Raw genomic sequence first — 25454 nt, 5'->3', positions numbered from 1 at the left:
TTATATAAAACACCTGCTTTATATATGCTCTGTACATCTCTGTATCTGCATGTTCACTGCCTTACAGTATTCTCTGTATTTTGTTGACCTGTTTCTATATTGTCATTTCATTAGGAATAGAGATATGGGTGCATGCTGCTGTGAATATCTTCTGATCTCTCTCTATTTCTTTCCCTTTAAGATATTCCAATTTCTGTAGTCCAAAAAAATGTATGTAACATAGCTCTCATTTTGTTGGTCGTTTTCTCAGCTAAATATGACCTTGATGCTAGCAAAGACAAAGAACAAACTAAAGGATTAGTGAGTTTATTCAATTATTGATCAATTCCTGCCCAGTCCTAGTAAAAAGGCCTTGAAACTAATTGAAATAGGCATAGCTTAACAGTTTCTTTGAAACTTTTTTTTTTCTTATGGCAATAAACAATCTACTTTTAGAACAGTTTCTCATGTTTTTTAAAGAATTTGAAGTGGTGCTGGGAAAAGCTGTAATTTTATATTACACATTTTTACAATAAGCCTTTCAGTGGAGACAAGATTTTAAAAATCTGCTGTTCCATGTATGATTCAATTATTATATAATTTTTTAATTTACAGTTGAGACAATAGGCAGTATTGCTCATAAATAATGCATTTTAGCTAAAAAATTCAGATGATAGATTTAAATTATACTAGGATGTAGTAGCTTTTTCCAGAGGTGTGTCAGTCTTGGACAGAATAAGCATTTAATAACACTAATTAAGCAGCTTAAAGGTCACTGCCAGCAGCAGGCTTTGAGAATTGTAGTAGCAGCAACCCAGAAATGAATCACTCTGTATGTTTGAATATTTGCCAATAGAATTTAAATTATTTCTTTACCCAATATAAATTACAACAAAATTTGAGCAACTGATCACATGTATCTTACTTTTAATTCTAGTTATGTTAGGAAGCATGTGAAAAGAAATCTCTGGGGTGTTCTTAAGCCAAACTCAAATTTATCCCAATCCATACCCATTACCTCAAACTTGTATTTTATGAGCACCTTGAATCAGTGAATTGTAGATGTGTTTATGTGAGCAAGAAACAAATAACCACTTTTTATGTAGGCAGTCACAGATATCAGCAAAAACTATACCTGTCTACAGCCCAATTATCACAATGTGCCCTTGCTCTGATTGTAAGGTAAGCCAAGGGTGGAAGTTTTTGTCAGAAATTCAGACATGCCCAATATAAATGGAGGTCTCTGGGCTTCTTTCTTAAAGCAGAGAAAATTGGACAGAAGTTATTTTACTTCAAGAGAGTAAACTCCTCCTCCTCCTCTAGAATAAATTAATGGCTGTTTAAGTTGGATTTCTTCCATGTACATTGCAAAAGGAGCAGCTGAAAACATGGTCACTGTATGTGCTGGTGGAGGCACCTGATGGGCCTGTCAGGATGTGAATTAGGAAAAACAGCATATTAAAATGTCATGTCTTCTATAGGAGTATCTTAGTGATTGCAGTGAAGCTTAACAGTGAGCACAGAAATTACTTTCAATTACACTGCCCAGATGACAGACAAGTCTAAAAGGGTAGAATTCAGTTCAAAACCAAGGTACCTGCATGTTTCAGCTACCCCATTGTTATTGCTGTTATTTCTATGCTGAGACACCCCAGCTGCTCCTCACCACTGACCAGTGGCACGCGGGGTCCCTGTCCCTTGTGCCACCTCTCCTGGCTCCTGACTGTTGTCCAGTTCCCTAAGGCATCTCTGCTGACCACTGCTACAGAGGATTGGGCAACTGAAAGTGTCTGGAGTGTGTGTTGGAAGAAATAGAAGTTTAGACACTGAGCGAGTAGGCACCAAGCTTGTAGATACCTTCATTTCGGTGTCTTCCTCTTGAACTGAATTCTACCTTCAACCTGTCTTTTTAAGCATATGACCTTTTATTTTCCTATTTCCTTCCAAAATCTGACACTCACAGTATGAAAAAAAGAATATGAAACCTTCTAAAGATTTTCTAAATGGCACAGATTAAAAATTTCCCTTCTTGTTGGGAGCAGGATGCTTTGACTTTCTACAGGAAAACTTCCCAGGAAGGAAGTAAAATCTAATCTATGCTAGCTTTTAAAGTCTCTATAAAATATGTCGAAAGTTGGAGCTTTATTATTTGTTTGCTTTAATTCATCTTCTTTCAGTTTCAGATGCAAATTTGTCTAGGCTTTTTTTTTCTTTTTTACTTTTATTCTTTTTTTTTACAGAACTTTGTTCCTGTATGATGAATGGTTATTGTCAGCATCAGAAAACTTCAAAAGCTCATTGTAGAATTCACAACTGTGTCTTCCATAGAGCTGCTCACAAAGTGTAGGAGAGATAATAGGAAGAATCAATATTTCTTTGTGTTTTCATAAAGAAGTCTTAAAAAATGCAGAGCAAAGAGGAGGATAAGAGATAAAATGTGGTTAGAACTTATTCTTGAGACAATAATTTGCATGATGTTTTTTCATGTTTTTTATTCCTAAATCCAAGGAAGCAGTTTTCTTAAGTATGTGCATGTATGCGAGGGAGAGAAAATGATGAAACACAAATATGATTTTCCTTGTTATACTGTGAATATAAATGTAAATTCAGACTCTATTTTTGCAAAATACTGCAGGCACCATGGCCATAGTGGTGATATTATGTCATGTTCATCTACCATGACTTGTAAAACACTTCATACATTCAGCAAGGAGGCAAGCCTTCGTATCAATCACAGCTTAAAATAGAATTTTAACCAAAATATAGTTCTTACTAGGATGAGCTGAGATTATTTTCTTCATATAAATAAAACAAAATGCTCATCAAAAACATTAGGGACATTCTCCACCCTCGTTTCCAGTGCAGAAGCAGAAACACAAGGTAATTCTGAGGAATCAATTTACACACCACCATCTGATGTGATCCTATCCTTTAACAGGCACTTCAGACACCCTCATGCCCTTTCAGCCACCAAAAATTGATAAAAGCTTTTCTTTCTAGCTCAGCTTAAAAGAGATAGGAGTACTTAAACTAAAATAGTGTCACAGTGTGTAATGTTATAGCATTTGTCCACTTGACTTGATTGTTTTCTCCAAGGCGATTATATGAATTCAGACATATCTGAAACCCGAGCATGAGAAAAGTTTCTTTGATACTGTTTTTTCTCCTAATGTTGATGATACTGATTTTACTAGACAGAAGGATTCAAGTAGAGTGTCTTCCCAAACCTACTCTACTGAAGTCCTTTTTCTGCTAAACAAACAGGAAACTGCTCTTCACTTAAACAGAGAGATTTCAATCCTGACAAAATTTTCTGCCTGTATTTTGGGATCTTAAATTACTGATAATAAGGTGGAAAATGAAATGCTATCTGTGACTGCAGAATCCATGGACTTCCTTTTAGGACTGTAAGGAAAGTTGTCCCCTGGGCGTTGGCAGTGGGTACCTGAGACCCTTCCTGTCCCTTCCTCTGTTCTATTGTGCTGTCCAAGATTCATGAGAATATGTTTGTTGACTCTAGTTTGAATATCAACAAGGGAAACCTCCCTATAGAATTAGCCCAATGTAATCCTGTGATAAAAAAGAATTGGCTTTCCAGGGGAATCTGGTGACAAAACATCCTAAGCTCCTGTTTCAATAATGCCCAATAGGAGATTGAGCTGAAGGTCTTTTCAGGAAGGACCTATGGAATAACTTTCTCAGGCAGAATTTTATTTCCCACCCATAATAATGCTGAAATGGCTTATGCTATGATGTATGAAGTTTCACATCCTTTCCATTCATTAACATTTCTTAACCCTTGGGAATATTACAGTAGCAGAGTTTATTTTCCCATTCAAGTGGGAAAGAGCTGCTTCACTGTGGTTTGTGTCATGAAATGAGAATGAGTTATTCTCTTTATGAAAGCTAACTAACTCTTTGCTGAAGATGAAACACTCCTCATACTATATCTGCTAGATTTCCTTTGTGAAGCAAAAGTATTTTTATTTTTCCTTTGATTAGTCATTGAAATACCAAAGGAATGAAGCATTTGAGATGGTATTTTAAATAATAATATGAATTACAGTTAAATTAAATCACATAGCCTAACTGTAATCTAGATTGGCTGAAATATACCAGTAGTGAAGAAGAATATATTAGCTGAAAACCCATGCTGAAGTAATCAGAAATGTCACCTTCTTCACTCCTGACTAAGTGATCTGTTCCTTAACTACACACATCCAGTAACTTTGAGATAAGAAAACTTCATTACTCCTTTTTTATGGGTTTCGTTTTATATGGCTTCCATTCTTATTTATTAAAACACACCATTGAGTCAGATATCCTGCTGTGATTTTGGCGTGTGTACTCCCCTCATGCATGCTTTAATAACTAAATATCATATTTGGAAAGGGGAATACAGTCCTAACGCTCAGTGCAGCAAAAAACCTTCTAGCCTGTAAAAAAGAAGGCATTGAAACACTCCCCTTAATGTACTGTATGTGTTTAGAGGAACAGACTTATTATTTTACACTTCTATAGATTTCATTGAATGAATTGCATGGAATGCTGTAATGGTTTGCAATGCAACATGAACTAAAACATTGCATTTTTAACCCAAGGGGACCAGCAGGTTTATTCTGTTTGCATGTGCTTTCCCCTAGACTCTGGCTGCCCTAACAAGAAATTCAATAAATCTGCTTCCAAACCATCTTGCACAAGCTTTGCATGTCCAGTCTGGGCCTGAGGAAATTAACAAGCGAATAGAGCACACCATCGACTTACGGAGTGGCGATAAATTGAGAAGAGAGCATATCAAGCCTTTTTCACTGATGTTTAAAGACTCCAGCCTGGAGCATAAGGTAGCTGGGGCTTGGTAGCTGCATTATTCACAATTCAATTTGTAATAAATGTTCACTGAAGTAGAGAAGCTATAGGTTCTGGCTTGTGTTGGTTTTTTCTTACTTTGTTTTTGTTTTTCTTTTTCATTTGGTTTCAGTTTTCAGAAAGTGGGGCTGAGCTAGAGTTCATAATACACAGTGACACCATGCAGGTGTTATAATGCTGAAAAGATTGCATTTCGTTGTTGGAAAATATGTACAGTGAACAAACTCAGATTCTGAAAACAACAACCACTGGCTGGGTTGAACTTGGTATCGAGTACAAGCAGCTTTTTGTCGTGACAGGTTACTTTGGCACTAACGATGATTGAGCATATAAATACATTGACATTTCTATTCAAGAAATATATATCTATATTTATATAGATATGTTCCTTCCATTTAGTCATAGAATACCTCTGATGTCCTCTATGCAGCTGCAATATTTATTTCAAGTCAACAGTAATTTTTCAACTCTCTGTTTTAAGCATCCTTCTTAAAAAACCTGTTTCTAAGAGCTAAATATGGTTCATGTCTTTGTTGCTTCTCAACAGCAATATGATCTCATTAATTTCTCTTTCAGTCTATATCCAGATGTAAGTTATAAGTTTTAAAAGATAAGGTAATCAGAGAAAACTACTTGAAAGCTGATGGCATGGAGTGAGGTTGCCCAGATCTCAAATAATTTCATTGACTTTCATTGATAATTTCATGTGCTATGACAGTGCAGCAACAGCAGGTCTGAAATACTATGTGCACTTGACTGAAAGGAAATAAAAATAGTGGGGAATTGGAAGCATGGAGGTTCACTTCTCCATCATCACTCTAACTCCCACTGTAAAACAGATATTTTTACTTGATTTATGACAGACTAGTCCTCAGGAAGGCTGAGAGTTTTATCAAGAAAACTGGAAAAGAAAAATTCTTCTTGAAGTATATCTAAGCCCTTATTGCATTGGTAATCTTGTAGAATAAATTAAATGTTTGTTAAAACAAAAACAGAAGATTGCATTTCACCATGAGAATATTTACACAAGGTAGAACCCCCAAAACCAAATTATCCACAAATAATTATCTGCTGAAAAGGAAGATATGAAGATATTTCTTTCAGTGCAAAGCTAACAGGGACCCTGAAGGAGCGAAATTCAAGATCTCCGATATCACATAAATTAGTAAATAAAGTCTCAAAAGTCATGAATAATTTTTAATCTTTTCAAGATACAAGATAAACAATTATGGTGAAAGAATCTGAATTTTTTTGTTTAAAGGAGGAAACAGCCTGGTCACAAACAGCTTGATGAATGAGCAAACCTGCCTTACTCTGCTATTTAATCACACAAGGCCTGAACATGGGCTGATGTAAAGGAGCCCTGCCCAGAATCAGATCCTATATCCAGAATATAAATTTTCTTACTCTATTTTCATGATTGTCAGCCACAAAGAAACAACTATAAGGGAAGTGTCGAATTCAATTTAAATGCAATTTAAAGAACTAAAAGAAGATCCATGCCCTAATCCATCACATTACATAGGTCAGATTTAAAATATATTAATAAAGTTTTTAATTGCATCTGAATGCAAAAAGTCTATTTAAAAGTTAACATTTTAGCAGATTTGATACAGTCTCTTCCCAGTAGGATGTTTTCGATATAAATTTGGGCTGTAATGTTTGGAGAATTATGCTTTTATTCAATATTTCCTTAGGTGTTAGTCCCAACCAGTAGGCACAGGCAACAGAAACATAAAATCTGTTCAGCAAAGTTGACTGAGTCTATTTCTGTTCCAGAAATTAATCTGGTTTCTCATATTAGGAAGGAGTAAAGTTTAAAAAAATATCACCCCTGCTTTATTTGTTCTGGCACATCCACCTCCAACAGCTGGACAGCCTCTGGTCAGCAACCTCCTTCTGTTCAGGGCACTGGGACACCACGAGTGTGCTCAGACAGTGATGGGGAATGTACCAGGACACAAAGGAATGATGTGGATTAAGGGAAGATAAATCATAGTGTCCTCTTTGTTGTAGACAGGAGCAATTGTCTTGTGGGACAGCATGGGAAATGTCCCTTCCCTCCTGCATGCCTGTACAGTAATTACAGGTCTGTCCTTGTAACCTTAGTGTTCAACCATAGGTTACAGGAAGTCATGGAAAAAGTAATATTTGAATAATTTTCCTGCAGAAAGCAGCTATTTCCTCCATCCTATCTTGTTACTACCACTTTCTCCCTTCTTCCAGTCCATTTGGGAAACTCACCAAACTCAGGTTTAGAATATCACAAAGCTCTTTCAGCAGCCTTTTCCCTCTGCTCCCCCCACCCCTAATTTTTCAGTCAGGAATTAAGAGATTTTTTTCTAGCCATTAACATTTTGGTACTGCTTACATGACCTTCTACACCAACACCTTGACTGCTCCCCGTGGTGTCTGTGGGCATCCCCTCTCCCACTGCTGCACCCCTTGGCTGACATTCACCTTCTGCTCAGCACAGTGGCAGCTTCAAGCCAGAGGGAGCTCTGAAGCAAAGTAACCTCCCCCCTGTAAAATCCTGTGCCCTCTTATTTAGCCATCACACTTTCAGGTAGCACTGGCATCTGCTAAATTCTCATTTCTATAAACTGTTAGTGCCTCTCACCCCAGACTTTGCACTTTAGAGGAGACAGAAAAACCAGCAACCAAAGCTGAGATCCTGGCAAAGAAGTGTTACCTTTACCTTGTTCAGTTGGAATTGTGTTAATGTTCTGCACTTCAATTGACAGAAAAGTCAGTACCCACATGAAAAATAAACTATATTTCTTCCTCCTGCATTAGTAACAGGACTACCATGATGCAGGTGATATGAAAGGATCTGAAATGTTATACTGGACTTCAGTTTGAACTGTCTGGGTTGGTTTGAATTTTTTCACTATAAAACAATTCCAGATATTGGCTTTACTCTAGCTATGAAATTTCTGGTTTTCTTCCTGTAAGACTTCAAAAAGTTAAAAAAAAAAAGCCTTAAACCATTCTCGAATCAACAGGCACAAAACTGCCATGGAGCTAGAACAGATCCTGGTTTACACTGGTTTAGAAAAGTGTTATGTCTCTGCAGTTTAAGCCACTGGAACATCTTGCCACTCCTCTCTTATCTCATTGCTCTTTGTCCTTCTGTGGTGATAAGTGTGTATTCCACAGCAAGCAGTAGCAGTTACATTAGAAAATGGGCTATCTCTCTGAGGCATTATGTATATTCCATATGAATTCTGCAATACTTAATTTTTCAGAGGATTTGTGCAGGACCCCACCTGGTATATTTTATAGATTCTTTACCAAAATGGACTAGTCATTACTAACCTGTGTTTCATTCATTAACACTCAATATGTCATTTAGAAACCCTCAATTTTGCTGGAGATTTTTTTCACAAATAGCATGTAGGCAGGTAGAACTCATCACAGGAAAGTAATTCCAATGGTAGCATGAAAAGATACTAACATTTCCAAATATATAATAGCTCATAGGAAAATCTGATACTACTTCCGATTATTCCAATAATTGAAATATATCAGCATGATGATCTCCCTAAATATCAGTAATTTGAAAATATCCATGCCATTTACTTTCATACAAGGTAAAGCACAGGCACGGACAGGGAATTTGACATGCTGGTAGAGATTTATTAAAGGAAGTTTCCAATGTAAAGATTTAGATAAAGATATTCAAAGTCTTCCTGCATATTTGTACTTGGATTAGAAAACAGTCTGAGCTTAGACATGAAACATTTACGTATTTTCTGCGAGGTGAGCACACTGGAAATATCAAAAGAGCTTTGAATTTCAAAGTACACATTTTCTTAGTTCAAATATTAGGCCAAAATATCTGAGTTTCTCTCTTTCAAAATTTCTGACTGGTAAGATAAATAGAAATTACATGAGTAGGAAAACAATTTTGCTCTTCCTGCTTGCTGTATCTCAGCAGACACAGGCATCATCTCCTTCCTTCAACTCAGAAACTTCCATTTGCAAGGAGGTTTGTAAGAGACGCTGGGCAAACTCTGTGCCAGTTCAGAATCTTTTCTGTCATTGGTCAGCAACTGGATCTCTGTCTACTCTTTGGTCTTCTCAGGAGTTCATTTCCTCTCCTGTCTTAGACTTCTTGAAACTTCTTCTTCCATCCCTCTCCTGCATCACAGAAACTTTTCCAACATTACTCTGATGAAGAAAAAACCTTGTCTCCCTTTTCATCTATAAGGTCCTGTCTGAGTCACAGACCAGCAGTGAGGATAAGACCAACAACCTTCCTCCCTAGTCCATAAACATTTTCTTTAGGGGAACATGTGAAGCCTGCTATATTACTGGTGCTCCCCTTTCAAAGAGGCTTTGGAAGAGAGAGGTGAGGAGTAAGCAGCATTACTCAACAGAAGAAACCAGAAAAAACCTTTCTCAGCTTCAGCCAGCAGGCTGGGCAAGCACATGGATAAACTGTTCCTCCCAACAGTGCAGGCAAATGGCCCAAGCCCCATGGGAGCCTTCACTGTGCCCTGAGCAAGTCGAGGTGGCTCTGTGGGATGCTGCAGTGAAGGTTTGCACTGCAGACAAGGTCACATCACAATTCTTCCTAGCACTCTACACAGCTCTCGTTGGGTAAAAGCCTCCCCATGCTTTTTGAAGGGCCTTGAGGCTTAGTCAGTCCTTCAATTATTTCTCCAAGTCATTAAGGGGTAGACTGCTACAGAAGTGCTACATTTATCATTTATGTCAGTGCTGCCAAGGGATGTCAACAATTCCTCATCACAATGTTGTTACTGATTAGAACACAGCATCCATCCTTTTGACATAATGCTCAACACAGCAGGCCATTCTATGTTTGTGTTTCATTCATCTAGTTTGCCTTAATTTCCCTATGGAACAGTTGGGATTTCATGTTATATTTTAAGGAACATACTTTTTCTTTTTCCTTATTTGAAAAAAGCCCTATATTTATGCAGCCTGATGCAGTTCTGTTTTCTTGCATATGAAATCAGGGTCAGTGCCCCTGGGGTTCCAGCAGCAAAATGAAGTGGAATTGCCTGTGAGCACTATCAAAAATAATGCCAAAATGATACTGCCAACAGCAGACACAAGGAGGGGGAGAGTCAAAATGAGGGACACCAACAAATGAACCCCCTCTCTTACTCATGACAAATAGGAGCAGGGAAGTGAGAAACCTTTTTTCTGTCTGAGAGCTTGAGACTGTTTTGACCAGATATTTATAGCTGAGATGATGTTCTCAACCAAAGGTCCATGTAGGGAAAATACTCCATTTCTAGCTAGGATCTCCCTTCAAGAGCAAGTCAGCTATGAAATCTAGTTTATAGCTGGACTCTCTCAGTATATGTTCTTGACACATTTCTTTAAATTTTTTTAATGTTATAATGTTTTCTAGCAATTTATAACAGCAGGTTTTCCTATTTCCAAATTTCTGGAGCGGGATTCTGGTATGTGATATTGCTTTGAGTCTTATAACCTTTTTTCTATACCTTTAGAACTGCAAAGGTTTAAACAAAATGAAGTTATTGTTCAGAGGAAGAAAAATGTCTGGGGCAAGCCTTTGCAGGATTTCTTATAAGACAAATAAACTTTGGTGGCATCCATAAAGGATATAGAGAATTAAAAAAAAAAAAATTCCTATGGACTAATCCTCATCTGCTGTAAACAGCTGCAGTTTAATTGAATTAGCAATGATAAAGAACAGCTGAGGACTTGGTTAATATTTCCACTTTAACTGATCCACTACAGTCTATTGATGTGTCTGTTACTCCTTTTCTTGGTAATTCCCATATAAAAGGGACCTGATAGTGTTCTCAGTTGTTTGATATGCTGGAGAAAGATATTTTTTCAATAAATCTTTATAACAATGCACCTCAAATAGTCTTTTACATTTGGAGAATGCCCATACCACCAAGTTTCCATACAGCCTCTGAAAAAATTAGGATACAGAGTTCCAGCATTCCAGCATTCCAAATAGGCACAGAATTTTCTAATTATGTAATTTTCTTTAAAAAGAAAATTAGAAAAAATAGCAGAGCAGCCTCAATTTGGCCATCACGGAGACACCTCTGTGCCATCATGCATGCAGATTCACAGATGATTCCAGTTCTTGTCTTCATATGAGGAATTTCGTGGTTTCTTTTGTTATTAAGTATTTTTATTAAGCAATTAAATGTTTAGTATTCTACTCAGCAACACAAGCTCCTGGTATCTACCTTAGGATTTTTAAAGCAAATAACTTTGAATTAAGTGGAAAGATTTTGTATTGCAAATTAGAGAGTTTTGCTCTCTTGGTTAAAGTATTTTACCAGATTAGTAGCAATTTATTTGATGGGTTTGATTTTAAAACAAAAATTAAGGTTATTGATTAGTTGGTGCATTGTGCTAATTTTTCCCATGTCTCCTATGTACATCAGCCATAATGAAACTACTGCATGTGTTAACAGCTAATTGACTTTTCTGTGTGTGTATGTGTTTGTTTTTTTTCTAGTATTCTCAAATGCGGGATGAAGTATTCAAATCAAACTTGGTGTGTGCATTTATTGTTCTTGTATTTATCACCGCTATCCAAAGCTTGCTCCCTTCTTCCAGGTAAATACAGAAATCTCTCTCTAGATATTTGAAGGCACTCTTAGGGTCACAGTGGAATAACATTTTTAGGATTGATGCACAATGAACCAATAAAATGTGCTTATTCCCCAGAAGTGTTTGGAAATATTTGTTCACTTTTTTGCAATACTAACTACATTTTTACCACATTATCTGCAGTTACATGTTTTCAAGTGAGACAGCAGCATGTACTGATGTTATGTTGTTACGTTTTCAAGTAGAACTACCATCAAGTAAAGTGGAAATTTTGGCTTACAAAAATTTGCCACAGTGTGTCCTGGTGAAACATGATCCAGAACCATAGCTGAGCCTCTTTGCTAAGTGATTGATAATTACCTTGGGTATCAGTGACTCTCCCAGTTTTGTTTCATAAATGCTTTGTAAAGAGAATTGAACTGCTTGCTCTGCTGCTGACAATGTGATTTGCCCAGCTGGGAAAAGCAGTCTCAGGCCATCAATAAGCACAGTGATCTGGTAGATCTGTTTTCATTTCTGCTCTTCTTTGGAGATGACAAAGCAATATATTCCTATCAAGGTGATGAAAATGTGACATAGATGAGACCTCGATGTCCACATTTCACAGGCTCAAGCCCATCATTTGGCATTTTTGTCTAGAATTTAATAATGAGATCATAAGAGTATGTGCAAGGACTGAGTTTTCTAGAACAGCACTGCCACTGTAACAACCCTCTGGCACCATTTGGTCTTTGACAGAGCAAGTGTTAGAAGAGAAATTCCCAGATTAACAAATTTCTGAGGTAGTTTCTAGCACTCACATGAACTTAAACTTATGGCTTGCAGTAACTTTGAAAATACATTATTTGTACGAGAAAAAAAACATGTTTTGTGTTACAGTAGTGCAGCAAGATTTCTGAGATCATGTCTGGAAGGCGTGAGTTCCCAGGTTGATGTCTGAGAGCACCGAAGTGATGGTCAGGTGCAGGCAGGCATTCTGCAGCAGTGCTGTCTCGTGTTTTGTAATTCTCAGTTGAGAAAGTACAAGAGTAGTACATGACCTTCTGTTGTTCCTTAGGTGCTATATTGCCCCTAGTAAGTTTACTTCCTTATTAACAGCTCTTCTCCCAATACACATTTAAAGTTCCTCACTTCTGGTAGATATTTTTGTTCGTTTGGATGTTTGTGTGTTTGTTTATTTTTTTCCTCAGTACGTACAAGAAGATTTATGGATCTTATTAACAGAACCTGTTTTCCAAAAAAAAGATTTCTGCTGCTATATCAATCACTGCCATACCAGTGTTAAAAAAAAAAAAAAAAAAAAAAAAAAAAAAAAGACTTTTTTTCTATCTGCACAGTTTCATCTCTGTTAATTTTTGTGAGGGTGTTTAGTGCCATTGGAATGAGGGAGAAGGAGTCACACAAACACATTGCCTGCAGCTGTCTCACCTCCTAGTTTCTCATCTTGCCAGTAGTCTTGTGTTTTTCCCTGAGGACCTTTTTGTCACTGAATGTTAGAGAAGCTGTAAATACAAATAGGTCAAAATGAAGATTAGATAAATTCTTACAAGAAAAGATCTGCAGAGGTTTTTTTAAAAATATGACCTTGTCTTCAAGAATACCCTGAAAGCTTGATTGCTGGAACCTGGGAAGATATTTAGGGAAAGGGTATTTACCACTACCCCTTTGGTGAGAGAAGTTGTGAAGATATTTGGGTGTTTCATGGTGTTTCCTATGTTCTGTCAGGAGCTGAAGATCACTGTCAAGGCTTAAGGAGACAAATTTTGGTCTTTTTTTTTTTTTTTTAAAGTTCTGATACTCTGGTTCAAAAAGAGTGTTTTGGTTTTTCAAAAAGCATGCCTGTCAACAGATGAGCAACCCTAAAATAACAGGATAGACGTTTTGAGTGAGAAGGTTTCAATATGCTTAAACATATTGAATGAGAAAATAATCTGGCAGTTCAAATTTCCTAAGATCTAGTTCTAAAAGGAGTTCAAGATGTGAGCAATTGTACAAACTATCACAAAATTTGACAGGATTTGGATTCAGAGAATCCTTCAAATAGCTGCATATTCATTTGTTACACCTCTGGTAAATATCAGAGCAGTAAATTACTAGGGTGGAAAACCATGGAAATAATTTCCATGAAACCACTAACAAACTATAATTCAGTCCTCATGGTAACTTGCTGAAGTAGATGCATGAATATTTTTTGAGCTGAGTCATTCGGTTTCTGAAAATTTGGTGAAAAATGCTATTTAAATTTTCATATAACATATATTACTAAGGCTCTTTGGGAGTTTCCCAGAGAGTTTACCTTAGTCTGTGTGTTAAAGAAGGAAATCATAACTCAAATCTAATGTGTATGGAAGTTTCAGAATTTTATCTCAGTTTATATCTATCTCCCTAAGGATAAATATTTGATCCATTCATACATTTTTCCCTGACAGGGCAGATGCCCTGAATTTAAAAATATTTGCAATAGTTTTTATTCTTTGAAATATGGAGTTGGGGAAATTACTGTAAGTCAGATAAATTAATGCCATATTTTTTACCATAATTGTCCTCTATGAAACCATTACATTACATTGCCAACCTTGCAGTGATTCATCTTCTCCATCTGAGAGGCCTGGGAGTTTCATTAATTTCCTGCAATGAACTCTTTATATGCTCACATGGACAGTAGGTCTTACTAGAGTAGACTGCTGAAATACTCATATTTCTGCTCATTTTTCACTGGGCTATTCTTATGAAGGAGAAAAGCAGATTTCAAATTGTTATTAATTTAAACACTTGCATCTTCTGCTTTACATAAGTTTTCCTTTTGGCTTAAATCAGTTGATTTAGGACTGTACATGAAGAAGAGGGAAGACAAGCTCTTTTTAAACTTCACTTGATATTGGAAGTAAGAGAATCCCTAAAAAGAAAATAAATTGGTCTTGACCTCTTCTTGACTGAAGGGGTGATATAAGCCAGGTGTCCTAGATCTGTGAGAAATTCACAGATAGAAAATTATTACAGTTTTTTGTTCAGATTCCTCCAACCTTTTCTATGCATTTTATTTATTTGATCCTATCAGCATGCTCCCATCAAAATCTTAGCACAGATACTGGATTTTTCATCTGAGAGGTCATATTATGCCACCTTCAGTTCTGTTTTTTAAATCATGCAGGCTTAGCCAAGAGACAAGCACATCAATCGTCCATTGAACAGCTATAATGGAAAAAAAATTGTTGTCTATAAATTTATTGTGAACAAATACAAGGTCTCGGTTTCTCAGGCACATAAGCAGGTTATTCTTCAGATTATTCAGGTTATTTGGGTTTACATGCCAGAGTTAAGTGTGTAGATGCTCCCTTTATAGTACCTTAATTCAATAACATGAGTCTTACATGCAGAGTTTGGCAGTCCAAAATAAGAACTAATTTTTAGTGTCCTCAGGCTGGACCTCTTGAGGCTTGATCCTAATCTTTCTGAAGGCCTGAATTTGGTTTTGTTCAGAGCTGGATCAGGCTAGGTCAGCAGAACTCGTAGGCTACATCAGCATATATAGACTGTCTATATATATCTGAGATATAGTTAGAAACTCTCAGTTCCAAATTGGATTGCAGGCACTTGGCTTTGCAAAGCAAGAAGGCTGCTGCAGAATACTGCTGTACTGTGGGAAACTGAAGGAATTAATCTTGCATGACCCTCTGTGTCCATAACCCAGGATCAAAGTACAGCCACTGGAGAATGAGTCAGTCTGAATCTCAAGGTCTGCACAAATCTAAGAGACTACTGTGCAGTGAGGTGAATTGTATCCAAAACTACACAGGTGATGAGCCCTCCTGACTGCCTTGACTAGTTCTACATGGACATGTTGTCCAGCTTTTCCCTTGATTTATTGACTGATTGTGTTGAGGTTTAATGCTGGATTCTCTTCTTTATTTTTCCTCAGAGTGATACCAATGGTCATTCAGTTTTCCATCCTGATTATGCTGCACTCCGCTCTTGTGCTGATAACTACGGCAGAGGATTACAAATGTTTACCCTTAATGCTCCGGAAAACTTGCTGCTGGATTAATGAGACCTACTTGGCAAGGAATGTCATTATATTTGCATCCATTCTGATTAATTTTCTTGGAGCCATCATCAATATTGTAAGCTTATAGGGAACCAAGGAATATTATACAGGAAAAGATGATTTATGAATTATTAAGCTTGCTACAGGACTTGCTAACTATGTCTATAAGCCAGCTGTGATTTAGATAACATAAAAAAGCAATGCTTCAGCTTCAGGAAATTCAATCCATCGCATAATCTATGTATTTCTGAAATATCTAGTTTTTCCTCCCTCATGAGTATCATCTATTTTTAAAACCTTTTGTCGACTTTCTGTTCAACATATCCACCCTTTGAGGACCATTCGTAATTTTCTGACATGCTGAAATACTTTCTTAGAGACGGTCAATCCAAAAAATGCTTATGGATATTAAATTCCTCCTCTCACAAGCTCATCTTACATTTCTACTATTATTTAGATTACTAAGAAAAATAGAACAATTGCTAAAATAATAATTTTAAAAATTCCAATACAGCCCTGATCAACCTGATGTATTCAGCAACATGAGAGAGCTTTGCATAAATTAGGCAGATTATAATGTCAGAGAACCTGACAGGTGCTGAAGTCTGAGCCAAGAATGGAATAAATATCTCACTGATAGATTAGCAGTATCACTGATAGGAGAGTTAGTCAGAGAAGGAAAAATGCAGCCACTCATTTCTATCATTACAGGAAAAATATAAATACAGTAAATGTCAGGAAGTTCAACTGGGCTGAAAACTTCCTGAAGAAAAAGACAGTGGTGCATTACAATATAAATCACTAAGCAGTGTCTTAGAATTTAGAGGTTTTAAAATCATGTCTAATGAATAGCTTTCAGGAAAGATTTCATAGAATTAGTCTTGATCTTAAAATAAGATCACTAACACACTATCCATGCCCAATTTGTTACTTCCCCTGACTTCTTGTGCATTTTTTTAAGATTGTGTCCTCTGCAATTTTTTTTTGGGTTGATTAATCCAAAGACAGTAAAAATAAAATTATTTTTCTGTCTCACCAGTGGTTTTCTATAAAACATGAAATATTCACATGTATTGTCATATATTTAGCTGGACAACGACTTGAATCACTGAGACCTGACCTCTATAGGAAATGACAACACTAATATAATCTCATTATTTTATATGTGAAAGTTCTTCCACAATAATAATAATTTGTTCAGGAGGGAGCTGCATGCATTTAAGAACAGACAATGCATCTCAGCCTTGCAGCTTTGTGTGCTCACTGAGTTCAAATGCAGCCAACTGGAGAGGTCAAAGACTCAGACCTTTCTAAGAAGATCCATAAAGCTTTGGTTTCACCAGGAGGGCAAATGAGTCTTATGAGACTTAGCTGCATTGTTATTGTTATAAAATTAAGTTTCTGATCCTGAAAGTCTTTTTAAAAAACACCTGTACTTGTCCTTGTGACATTCTGCCCTGCAGAGAGGTGCTCTATACCTCATAAATTTTCAGAAGGTGCCATTAATTGCCTGGTGCCATGGAAGAGTGCACAGCCAGACAGGTAATACTCCTGCACTGCACTGCAGAGATGGCTGAGTGGCTAAAAGAACAAACAAGAGAGTCCCAAGTTCAAAATTAATTTGAATTTAATTATAAGAAATTGGGCCTCATTAAATGAATTCTCTAACTATTGGGAAAAAAGACTTCTAAATAGCTTGTAGACACCAGGTTGATTGCATGACCTATTAAAATCATCCAGAATAAATAAATATATATGATAGGAGACTCCATCTGCCTTAAGTGTCAAAACATGAAACAATTAATGATTTTTTTTCCTTAATTCTAAGACCGTAATGCATTCCAACTCAACGCTGCTATTTTCTTTGTATCTAATGCTCTTGTTTGGAAATACCATTGAAATGAATGCAGGTCATAACAGCAAAAAAAAAAAATTACATTATTAGAACCATTGTTTCATGAGTTAATTCTTATTCCCCTCTATTCTAAGCATCACAGTTGCTATTCTGGGACTACATCACGTTTTGGTAAAACCAAGTCTGTGTGATATCATGAAAATGAAGGATGGATCTCCCATATCCAAAAGGATAACTATCCACAGCAGATGAAAACAGCTTGCAGAAAGGACACACATTTAATCTGATTTTATGCTCCCAATTAAATAATTTTCTCTATAGTTTATAGCAAATTCTAAGCTCTTTGAGAGGTACTTCTTAAGAGTCCAACATCAGTCCTCTGGAAATCCCAGAGGAGCTCATCTTTCCGCTCTGGAAAGAGAGCATAGGGAGGCTATTCAGATGCTAAATATCTGCAGCACAAATACCTCCTCCTTTTCCATTTCACCTCCACAGTACATCTGCTTACTGTCCATTTATTCTGTCCTTGGTACCAGCTGAGGAGCTGGCATGGAGAGCAGCAGATCAGCCAGTCCCACCCCTGAACCCAGCCAGACAAGCAACTAGTCACCAGTGCACAACATAGCCCTGATTGTGTTTTATTTCTTCACAGCTATGGTGTGATTTTGACAAACCAATAGCCCTGAAGAACCAGACCTTCAATTCCTCTGCTTCATTTACAGACATCTGTTCCTGTCCTGAGGTATTTCTGAGGGTACTTTTGAATCTGAGATGTGGATCCACTAAGGTTATATGGCAACCACTACCTTGTGGTGGAGTCATGGGCTCAACACTGTGAAGAAGGAAATATTTTCATCTCACCATGTGTTGATAGAAAAAACAGAGGCTAGTTACAGAAGGAAATAACCTTATGATCTAATGGGGCATTATAAATAAGATTGATCTTTATAGAGAACCTTTATGCTGGGAACACACCCAGCAATGGTTCAATGAACCTGGTGCAATATACCACACTACCTAATTTGCATTAATGTAATGGAGAGCAAAACTTACATGACAAAAACAGTAGTTAGACTCCTGTGGTTATTTTAAGATTGGTTTTGAAGGAAAAAGAAAAGAAATCTTCTCTAAGATGAGCAAGCAAGCAACAAAATCCATGTGTTGGTCATGTGTAGTAAGAGAAGTATGTTGCTTATAAAGTCATATGGCAGTGTCATGATACTGCCAGCAGTGTGCTCTAAACAGCAGGGGTGCAGACTTTCCTACAGAGAAACTGTACTAAAGAGAAACTGAACCCAGAAAAAAATGAATACTCTCCCTCCTAAAGATGTGATTGGAGTTAATTTAAATTACATTTGGACTGAGGGTGTTGATGTTGCTATTTTAAGTCTGAACAGCTCATGACCATGATTGTCTCTCTCTATCCAGTATCAGCTGCAAGGATTGCATTTGGCAGATGACTAATCATTGATAAAAATGAGACAATGAAAATATTAGAAAATAAGATATGAATAAAACTTCCAGGCATCACATTTTAAGAGAGTAATGTAACCAAGCTAGATCATAAATATTAAAAAAAATAAAAAATAAAAATAAAAAAGGGAAAAAAGTCCAAACCTGTGGCTTTATCTTCTCTCTTTAGTAGCATGGGAAGAATTAAAGTAGAAATATGATTTTCCCATTCTGAGTATTTTGTGTGTCTTGTGGAGATTTTGACTCCAAAGGAATATAAATTGTTTTCTCCCAGTAGACTTTTAGTAGCAAACTACTGCATGCAGCATCTCTCCATTTCTTCTTTTAACTATAGAGGATGCCATTTCCCTTATAATGCAATGAAAATGCCATAAAGGCACAGAAAATTACCTCTGTTGACATGGAGGTACCATGAAAAAGAGAATTTGTAATTTCATATTTTATATTAGCAAAACACTTATTTTCAAAGTGCCCTGGGCCCGAAGAGAACTTAGGACTTAGCTGAGCACTGAAATCCAAAATAATCCTTTCATACTTCTGGTTACTTGATTATTTACATAGATGCTTACCTCTGATCACCAAAATTAACCAGTGCTGTTTTCTGTTCAGTATTTTGTCTTCACTGGTGTGCTGGCAATGGTGACTTGTGCAGTCTTTCTTCGCCTCAACTCTGTCCTGAAGCTGGCAGTGCTCCTCATCATGATTGCCATCTACTCTCTGCTGACTGAGACCATCTATGCTTCCCTTTTTCTGCAATATGACAACTTTAACCACAATGGAGAGTAAGTGTTCACAGCCCCCTTTCAGGAACTGCTTTTTCTTAAGGTGATGGTTCAAGTCTTGCCAGAGTATGAGTGTATTGGATAGCAGCACAGTTAAATATGGAGTGATCATTGTAACACGCAATGACTAATTCAAAATGATTTATAATCTGTTTCTTTCTCAAGCCTTTTTATTAAAATGTTCATTTCATGAGGGAATTTAAATATTGACCATGATTTGTCTTTTATGTCTCCTGTAGTCTATCAATGTTAACTAAAAATAGACATTGTAATGCACATACCTTGGTCATTTCTATTCTTGAAAGCTCCAGAGATACCAATTGAAAAATTCCCCTCAGTTTAAAAAAGCAGGAGTGAACAATTGGTTTTTTAGAATAAAATCCAAACAAATAATGTGCAGTTGTGAAAGTTATAAGGAACACAGGGGTGATCCTGTTTCGTAGGAGAGTGCTTGGAGGACACACTCCTCCTCCTCTCAGGTTTCTTTCCCAGCAAGAGGAACTAAAGAGAAGAACAGAAGAACCACAGTGATTTGCAGAGTCAGACGTGTAATTAGTGCTGCAATAACTGAATCTAGAGCAGCAGTAAATTAAATCATTCAGGAAAACACTTCTTCAGTCTTTAATACTTGACCAGTGTAGTATTGCAGTTGCTCGTGCTTGTAAGTGAAGATGTTCAGAGTGAGAGAAAAGCATGGATTTGCAGCACAATTAATTCTCACAACAGCCACATCCTTACACATAGCGAGGCTCTGCATGCATATCTTTCCTTACTTGCTTCCTACAGAGAGGTACCAGAGATTTGGGGTGCAATTCCTTTTTCTAATGCTAGTTATAATTGTACAGACATATCATATATCCAGAGCAGACCCCAAATCTGAAAAACGGCAGTAAGCTATACTTTAGCTACTAGAAGTAGAAATCATGACAATTGTCACTAACCAGGCATGGCAAAGAATCTCTTTTGTGTGAAAATCTTGAAGAACTCTAAGTAGACTCTATTCCCTGTGTCAATGAAACTCTCTAGTGACTGCTATGACAGAAGAGTGAAAAAGAGGCAGAAATATTCCCTGGAGTAGCTCAAGACATAGGGAAATCAGTTGAGCTGCTCCACTCTCACAATAAGGGTATGAACTTAAGCTCTGATATTAGGGAGAATGAAGTTCAAGATTGTGTGCCCTGAAAATTATTTGGGTTTTTTTAGCTATATAAATTATTTGAATGAAAGGGTTTGCAACTCCTTACAAAACTCATCCAGCTGTGGTGGGTATAGCTACAACACCACAATATGCAATTGTGGTGCAAGGCTTATTATAAGTGAGTTTATAACTAAGACCTTTAAAGCTCCTGTCTTTAGCCAGTGTACAAGGAATTATTTGGGAATGTGTTCATTTGGAGGTTGTATTTTGGGCAACTTCAAAATAGGAAACATTTGAATTCCAGCATATTTGCAGATGACAAGGATACTTCCTGCTTGCTCTTGCTCTCTACTGATGACTCATCCCATAGCAGCACATTTCCAGCACAGTAAATTCATTAGGACCACAAAGTCAGTTCGGTTATCTCTCTCACTAGAAAGTTTCCTTTTGATTTAGTCTCAAGTTCTGCTCTTTCTTTCTCTAATTTCTCTGTCATAGGAGTCCTTCTCTGACAAATATCATCCAATACTTCTTTAAACATTACTATGGAAAACGGATCCAGTATCTGGACTTTGCTTTGTTCTTAGATCTCAAGGCAGACTAAAGACTGTCCCAAAACCTTTTCCAATTTCTGGTCCTCATTTATTATTTTTTTTCAAATTTCAATGTTTTATCACCATATAACAACTTCCTTTCTCATCCCCCTTCAACAAAATAATTGACAAGTATCCCTGTTCAATTTACCTCCAATTTTTTTTATCTCATTTGCTTTACTCTAAGTTTGGCTCTACCAGTTCCCCAACCTCTTTTGTCTGTTCCCTGGGAAACATGCTTTTTTTAAAAAAACCCCTGACAAACAGAGATACTTTCTTCAGGTTTTATTAATCTTTCCACATAACTGTAATTTCTCTCAATATTTGAAACCCCCATTACTGCTTTTAACCCATTTAATTTTATTTTAAACTTTCTTTGTGCTGCATACACAGCATCTCAGTGATTTCATACAGCAGATTTCATTCAGCCAGTACCTGCCTGGCTCATCTTCTCTGCTTCCTTGTGGTCTGCAAGGGTTTCCTTTACCTCCCTTGTCACAGGCTTTTCTGGTCTCCTGTTTGTAGCTCAGTAAAACCAGTCCAGGCTCTTGTTTGCCATTTCTTTGGTCCTCTTTTAATCCACGCTATATTCCTGTCATCTCCAAACTCTTCTCACAATATGGGGATATTTAATCACCCTTTATCTCTAGCCTTATTCACAAGGCTTTTACTTTCACAGCCTGAAAGTTTCCCTTTGTCAGCTCCACCTCAACCTTTCCCCCCAGGTTGCCTCCTGCACTCCACAGGGGCTGTTACCAAGCTCCCAGGAAGAGACTGACAGGCACACAGCTTGCATATCACATTTGAAAGTGAAAGATCATCACCTCCTGTGTACCTCCTGTAGGCTACAATTTAGTTACTTAAGATGTGTTTCCAAATAGGGAGCTCTGCAATTACACTCCAGTTCTCTTGAACTAATTACTGAAAAATTAAATTTTCAAATACAGTGGATTTTTTAAAGAACAACAAAAATTACGAAATGAAACTTCTGAACAATTACAACACTGACAAATCAATAACTGTATTTTACTTTGTTGTGTGTTTGGTTTCTTTTTCCAGCACAGACTTCCTGGGTACAAAGGAGGCATCTTTACTACTGATGGCAATGTTCCTTTTAGCTGTGTTTTATCATGGTCAACAGGTAATGCAAACATTTTCTTCAACCTTTCTCTTTGTCCCTTGCAATTACAAGATGTGACAACAATTATTTTTGAAATACCATCTGCCTTTTTACCCTCTTGAGCACATGACCTTTCACAATTTAATAAAACCATATGCAGAATCTGATTAAAGAAAGCCCACAACTGACACTGCCTAGCATTCTCAAAGAACATGTGCAATATTCTATTCAGCAATACTCAAATTATATTTCATTCTCTATTTGAAGGAACAAACAGGACACCATTATTTTAGACACATGTGCAGTTCTAGAGGCACCTTACAGCTTCAGTGCACTTGAGTAGGCATAAACCCAAAATACAGACAGGGAATAAAAACCAGTTAATAATGAAATGACGGTGAAATAGCTTATTATGTTTATAAAGAAAAAACAACAGACTCGAGGAAATGAGGAAAATTTGGGTTAAGCACCAGTACATACTCATCTGTGTCATGGACCACTTATAAGAATCCTGTCACATGGACCTAGATCTTAAACAGGATTTAGGAGTCTCAGAGCTTTAGGACTGATATCTTCGAGATGGAATTGAGAAACTGAATATTTTTAGGAATACATACACAATGCACAGGGAGAGAGAACTGTGGCAAATTTAGATTTAAAATAATAAATGTGTTGAATAACAACCAGCTGAAGCAGGGTGTTTTCTCCACAGTGTTTCTGGCTCTCGAGCTCTGGTATCAAACATGCTGAGTTGAGGCACACTGTATTAAAGAAAGTACCAACCACAGTTGCCTTTAGACATTGTTGACTTGCCTAAGATTTTCCCCTCAAGAACATTAGGCTGAAAAACTCCAGCATTTCTCAGTCCCCCTGGAAGGAGGCAGTAAGAGAGGAATGATGCTGTGATAAATAAGACAATATTATACGCTTTATTACAATAACTTTCTAAGCTGTGTTGGAAGTTAGAGCCTCCATTCCTTCCACAGGAGTGTAAAAAGAAGCCAACACCTAAATATTGTATTAATTTTTCTACTGTTTATCTTGTTTTCGAGGTAATGAGGAATGAGTGAGAAGGGGAAGCAATGGATGAAATGAGTTTTGCACAATGTGCAGATTTAAATTTGACGGAAAATAATGAACTGTGACATATCTTTATCAAGACAAAGTCCACTTAGGAGAAACATGGAACAAATAAGAAATGAACAACTGAAATTTGTGATAAGCTTTCTAGTATTCCCAGTGATTATTAACATATGTCATGATAAAAATCTCAGGCTTGGGAATCAGCCAAGGTACTAAGAAAAACAACACTAAAGGAGTTTAGGTGGAGTAAGAATTAGGCAGAATCCAGGCAATGCTCTTCAGGATCCCAATCCTGACTGTAAATATCTGTCTTCTACAAAAGTCTGATATGGTTTAAGAGTGTTTTCCAGCCCAGAGGCCTGTAAGAAAAGCACAAGTTATTTTCCATTTTATTAAGCTTTCTTGGTTCATAAAACAGGATGGTTGCATTAAAACTGCCCTTGGAAATGGTCCCTGAGATGTGCTAAGTCCTGCATGTTCTCCCAAATGATTCATAAGGCCAGTCTATCAATTTAACAGCATCCAGTGACAGAGTCCAGGAACATTTAATTGAATTGTTTAACTTCTTATTATAGAGTTAACCTAAAGATCTCTGTATAGTTGCCAACTATATTATATATATATATATATATATATATATATATATATATGTTCCATTCAAACCACATTAAAAAAAAATAAACTCTTCAAAAGTGTGAATTGAAGAGTGCATTAAGTCCAATTAAGCTATCCTCCAGCACATCTTCCCATCTCACAAGCTGCAAAAGTATTCTGAAGTAGAATAGCTTAAAATTTGTCTTATTCTAGGTGGATTTACTGAAAAGGATTATTTTTGTAAGATAATATTTATGGACGTTCAGTTTTTGATTAATTGACTATTGTTTTTTTATCCATTGTGATTTAAAATTAATGCTATATTTAGCACCAAAAATTTAAAATTAAATTTGAGAAAAAGGTGTGTGGTACTATCTTATTAGATTTAATATAATTGCATGTGGCAATTGTCTGCAGAGAGATTGGGTTGTGCAACATGTAGAGGACATAATGTTAGGCTTTCTGTGTAATACATCTCTCTTTTCTTCACTAACTCTTGTAATTAGAAGTGTTTCTTAAAGCTACATATCAGGGCAGGGAAACATGGATGCATTGGCATTTAAATTCAGAAATATTTATTTAGACAATCAAACAAACTAACCTTAAACTCAACCCTACAATTCTTTTCGTTTTAGCAAATATAAGAACTTAGCAAAGCATCTTCTTAATATTTTTTATTTTCAAATCTCATTTATATCACTCCTTTCTTTCTGAGATGACAGTGTTATCTTGGTAGTCCACTGATGATGAAAGTATTTAATGTTAAAATGTGAACATAAATAACCAGAATGATGTTATCTAAAATGTAAAGATTAGCTGCTGCTATTCTAAGCTAGGCTTAAAAATGTGACATTTCCCTGTAGAGCAGCATAAAAAATCAGCTCTGGAAACTACCACAGTTTTTTTCCCAAGCTCTTATTGTAATAGCATTAAATACCTTGGAGCATCAAAGAACTCAAAATCCAGCAGCAGCTCCTATTTGAAGTCAATCTTTGAAATACCTTTAGAACTCATAGCAAATTTATAGTTAATTTTTTCTTATCAGTTAGTTGGTAGAGATAAAAGTCAGTTATCTGGTATGGCTCTGTCTTCTAGCATAAAATAAAGGCAAAGGAAAGTGAGAAATGTTGAAAAAATTGTTTAAAATACTCTTTCATGATAGGATCTTTTGTTGCCATTAATTTAGGGAATTAATCATCACAAGATAGAAGACCAACATATCAGTAGAAAAAAAGTTTGTTTATAAAGCTGGCTACAGCACCCAGAGGGCAAGTAAATCACTGCCCAGTTGCATACAGGCTTTGGAAGTTTATATCAAGCCACAGGCACTTTTAGGAAGGAAAGCTCCCT

The 25454-nt window shown here is 36.6% G+C and overlaps 1 protein-coding gene across 2 annotated transcripts in view; it reads left to right on the top strand.

The window, feature by feature from the left end:
- The window catches only part of ADCY8 (adenylate cyclase 8), a 117882-nt gene that overhangs the window by 76952 nt on the left and 15476 nt on the right, over positions 1 to 25454 (top strand). The window contains exons 8-13 of one of the 2 annotated variants that reach the window (XM_014882146.2): positions 4623 to 4820; positions 11327 to 11427; positions 15341 to 15542; positions 17974 to 18063; positions 19404 to 19576; positions 22367 to 22448. In XM_014882146.2, coding sequence (XP_014737632.1) covers positions 4623 to 4820; positions 11327 to 11427; positions 15341 to 15542; positions 17974 to 18063; positions 19404 to 19576; positions 22367 to 22448 — 846 coding nt within the window. The remainder of the gene's footprint in view (positions 1 to 4622; positions 4821 to 11326; positions 11428 to 15340; positions 15543 to 17973; positions 18064 to 19403; positions 19577 to 22366; positions 22449 to 25454) is intronic. The other variant, XM_088179377.1, reaches the window with a different exon arrangement.

Source organism: Sturnus vulgaris, chromosome 1, assembly GCF_052056855.1.
Source record: "Sturnus vulgaris isolate bStuVul1 chromosome 1, bStuVul1.hap1, whole genome shotgun sequence".
In the NCBI taxonomy this organism is placed as follows: domain Eukaryota; kingdom Metazoa; phylum Chordata; class Aves; order Passeriformes; family Sturnidae; genus Sturnus; species Sturnus vulgaris.
Note: the sequence above shows the minus strand (reverse complement) of the source record. Positions and strands in the feature narration are given on the sequence as shown.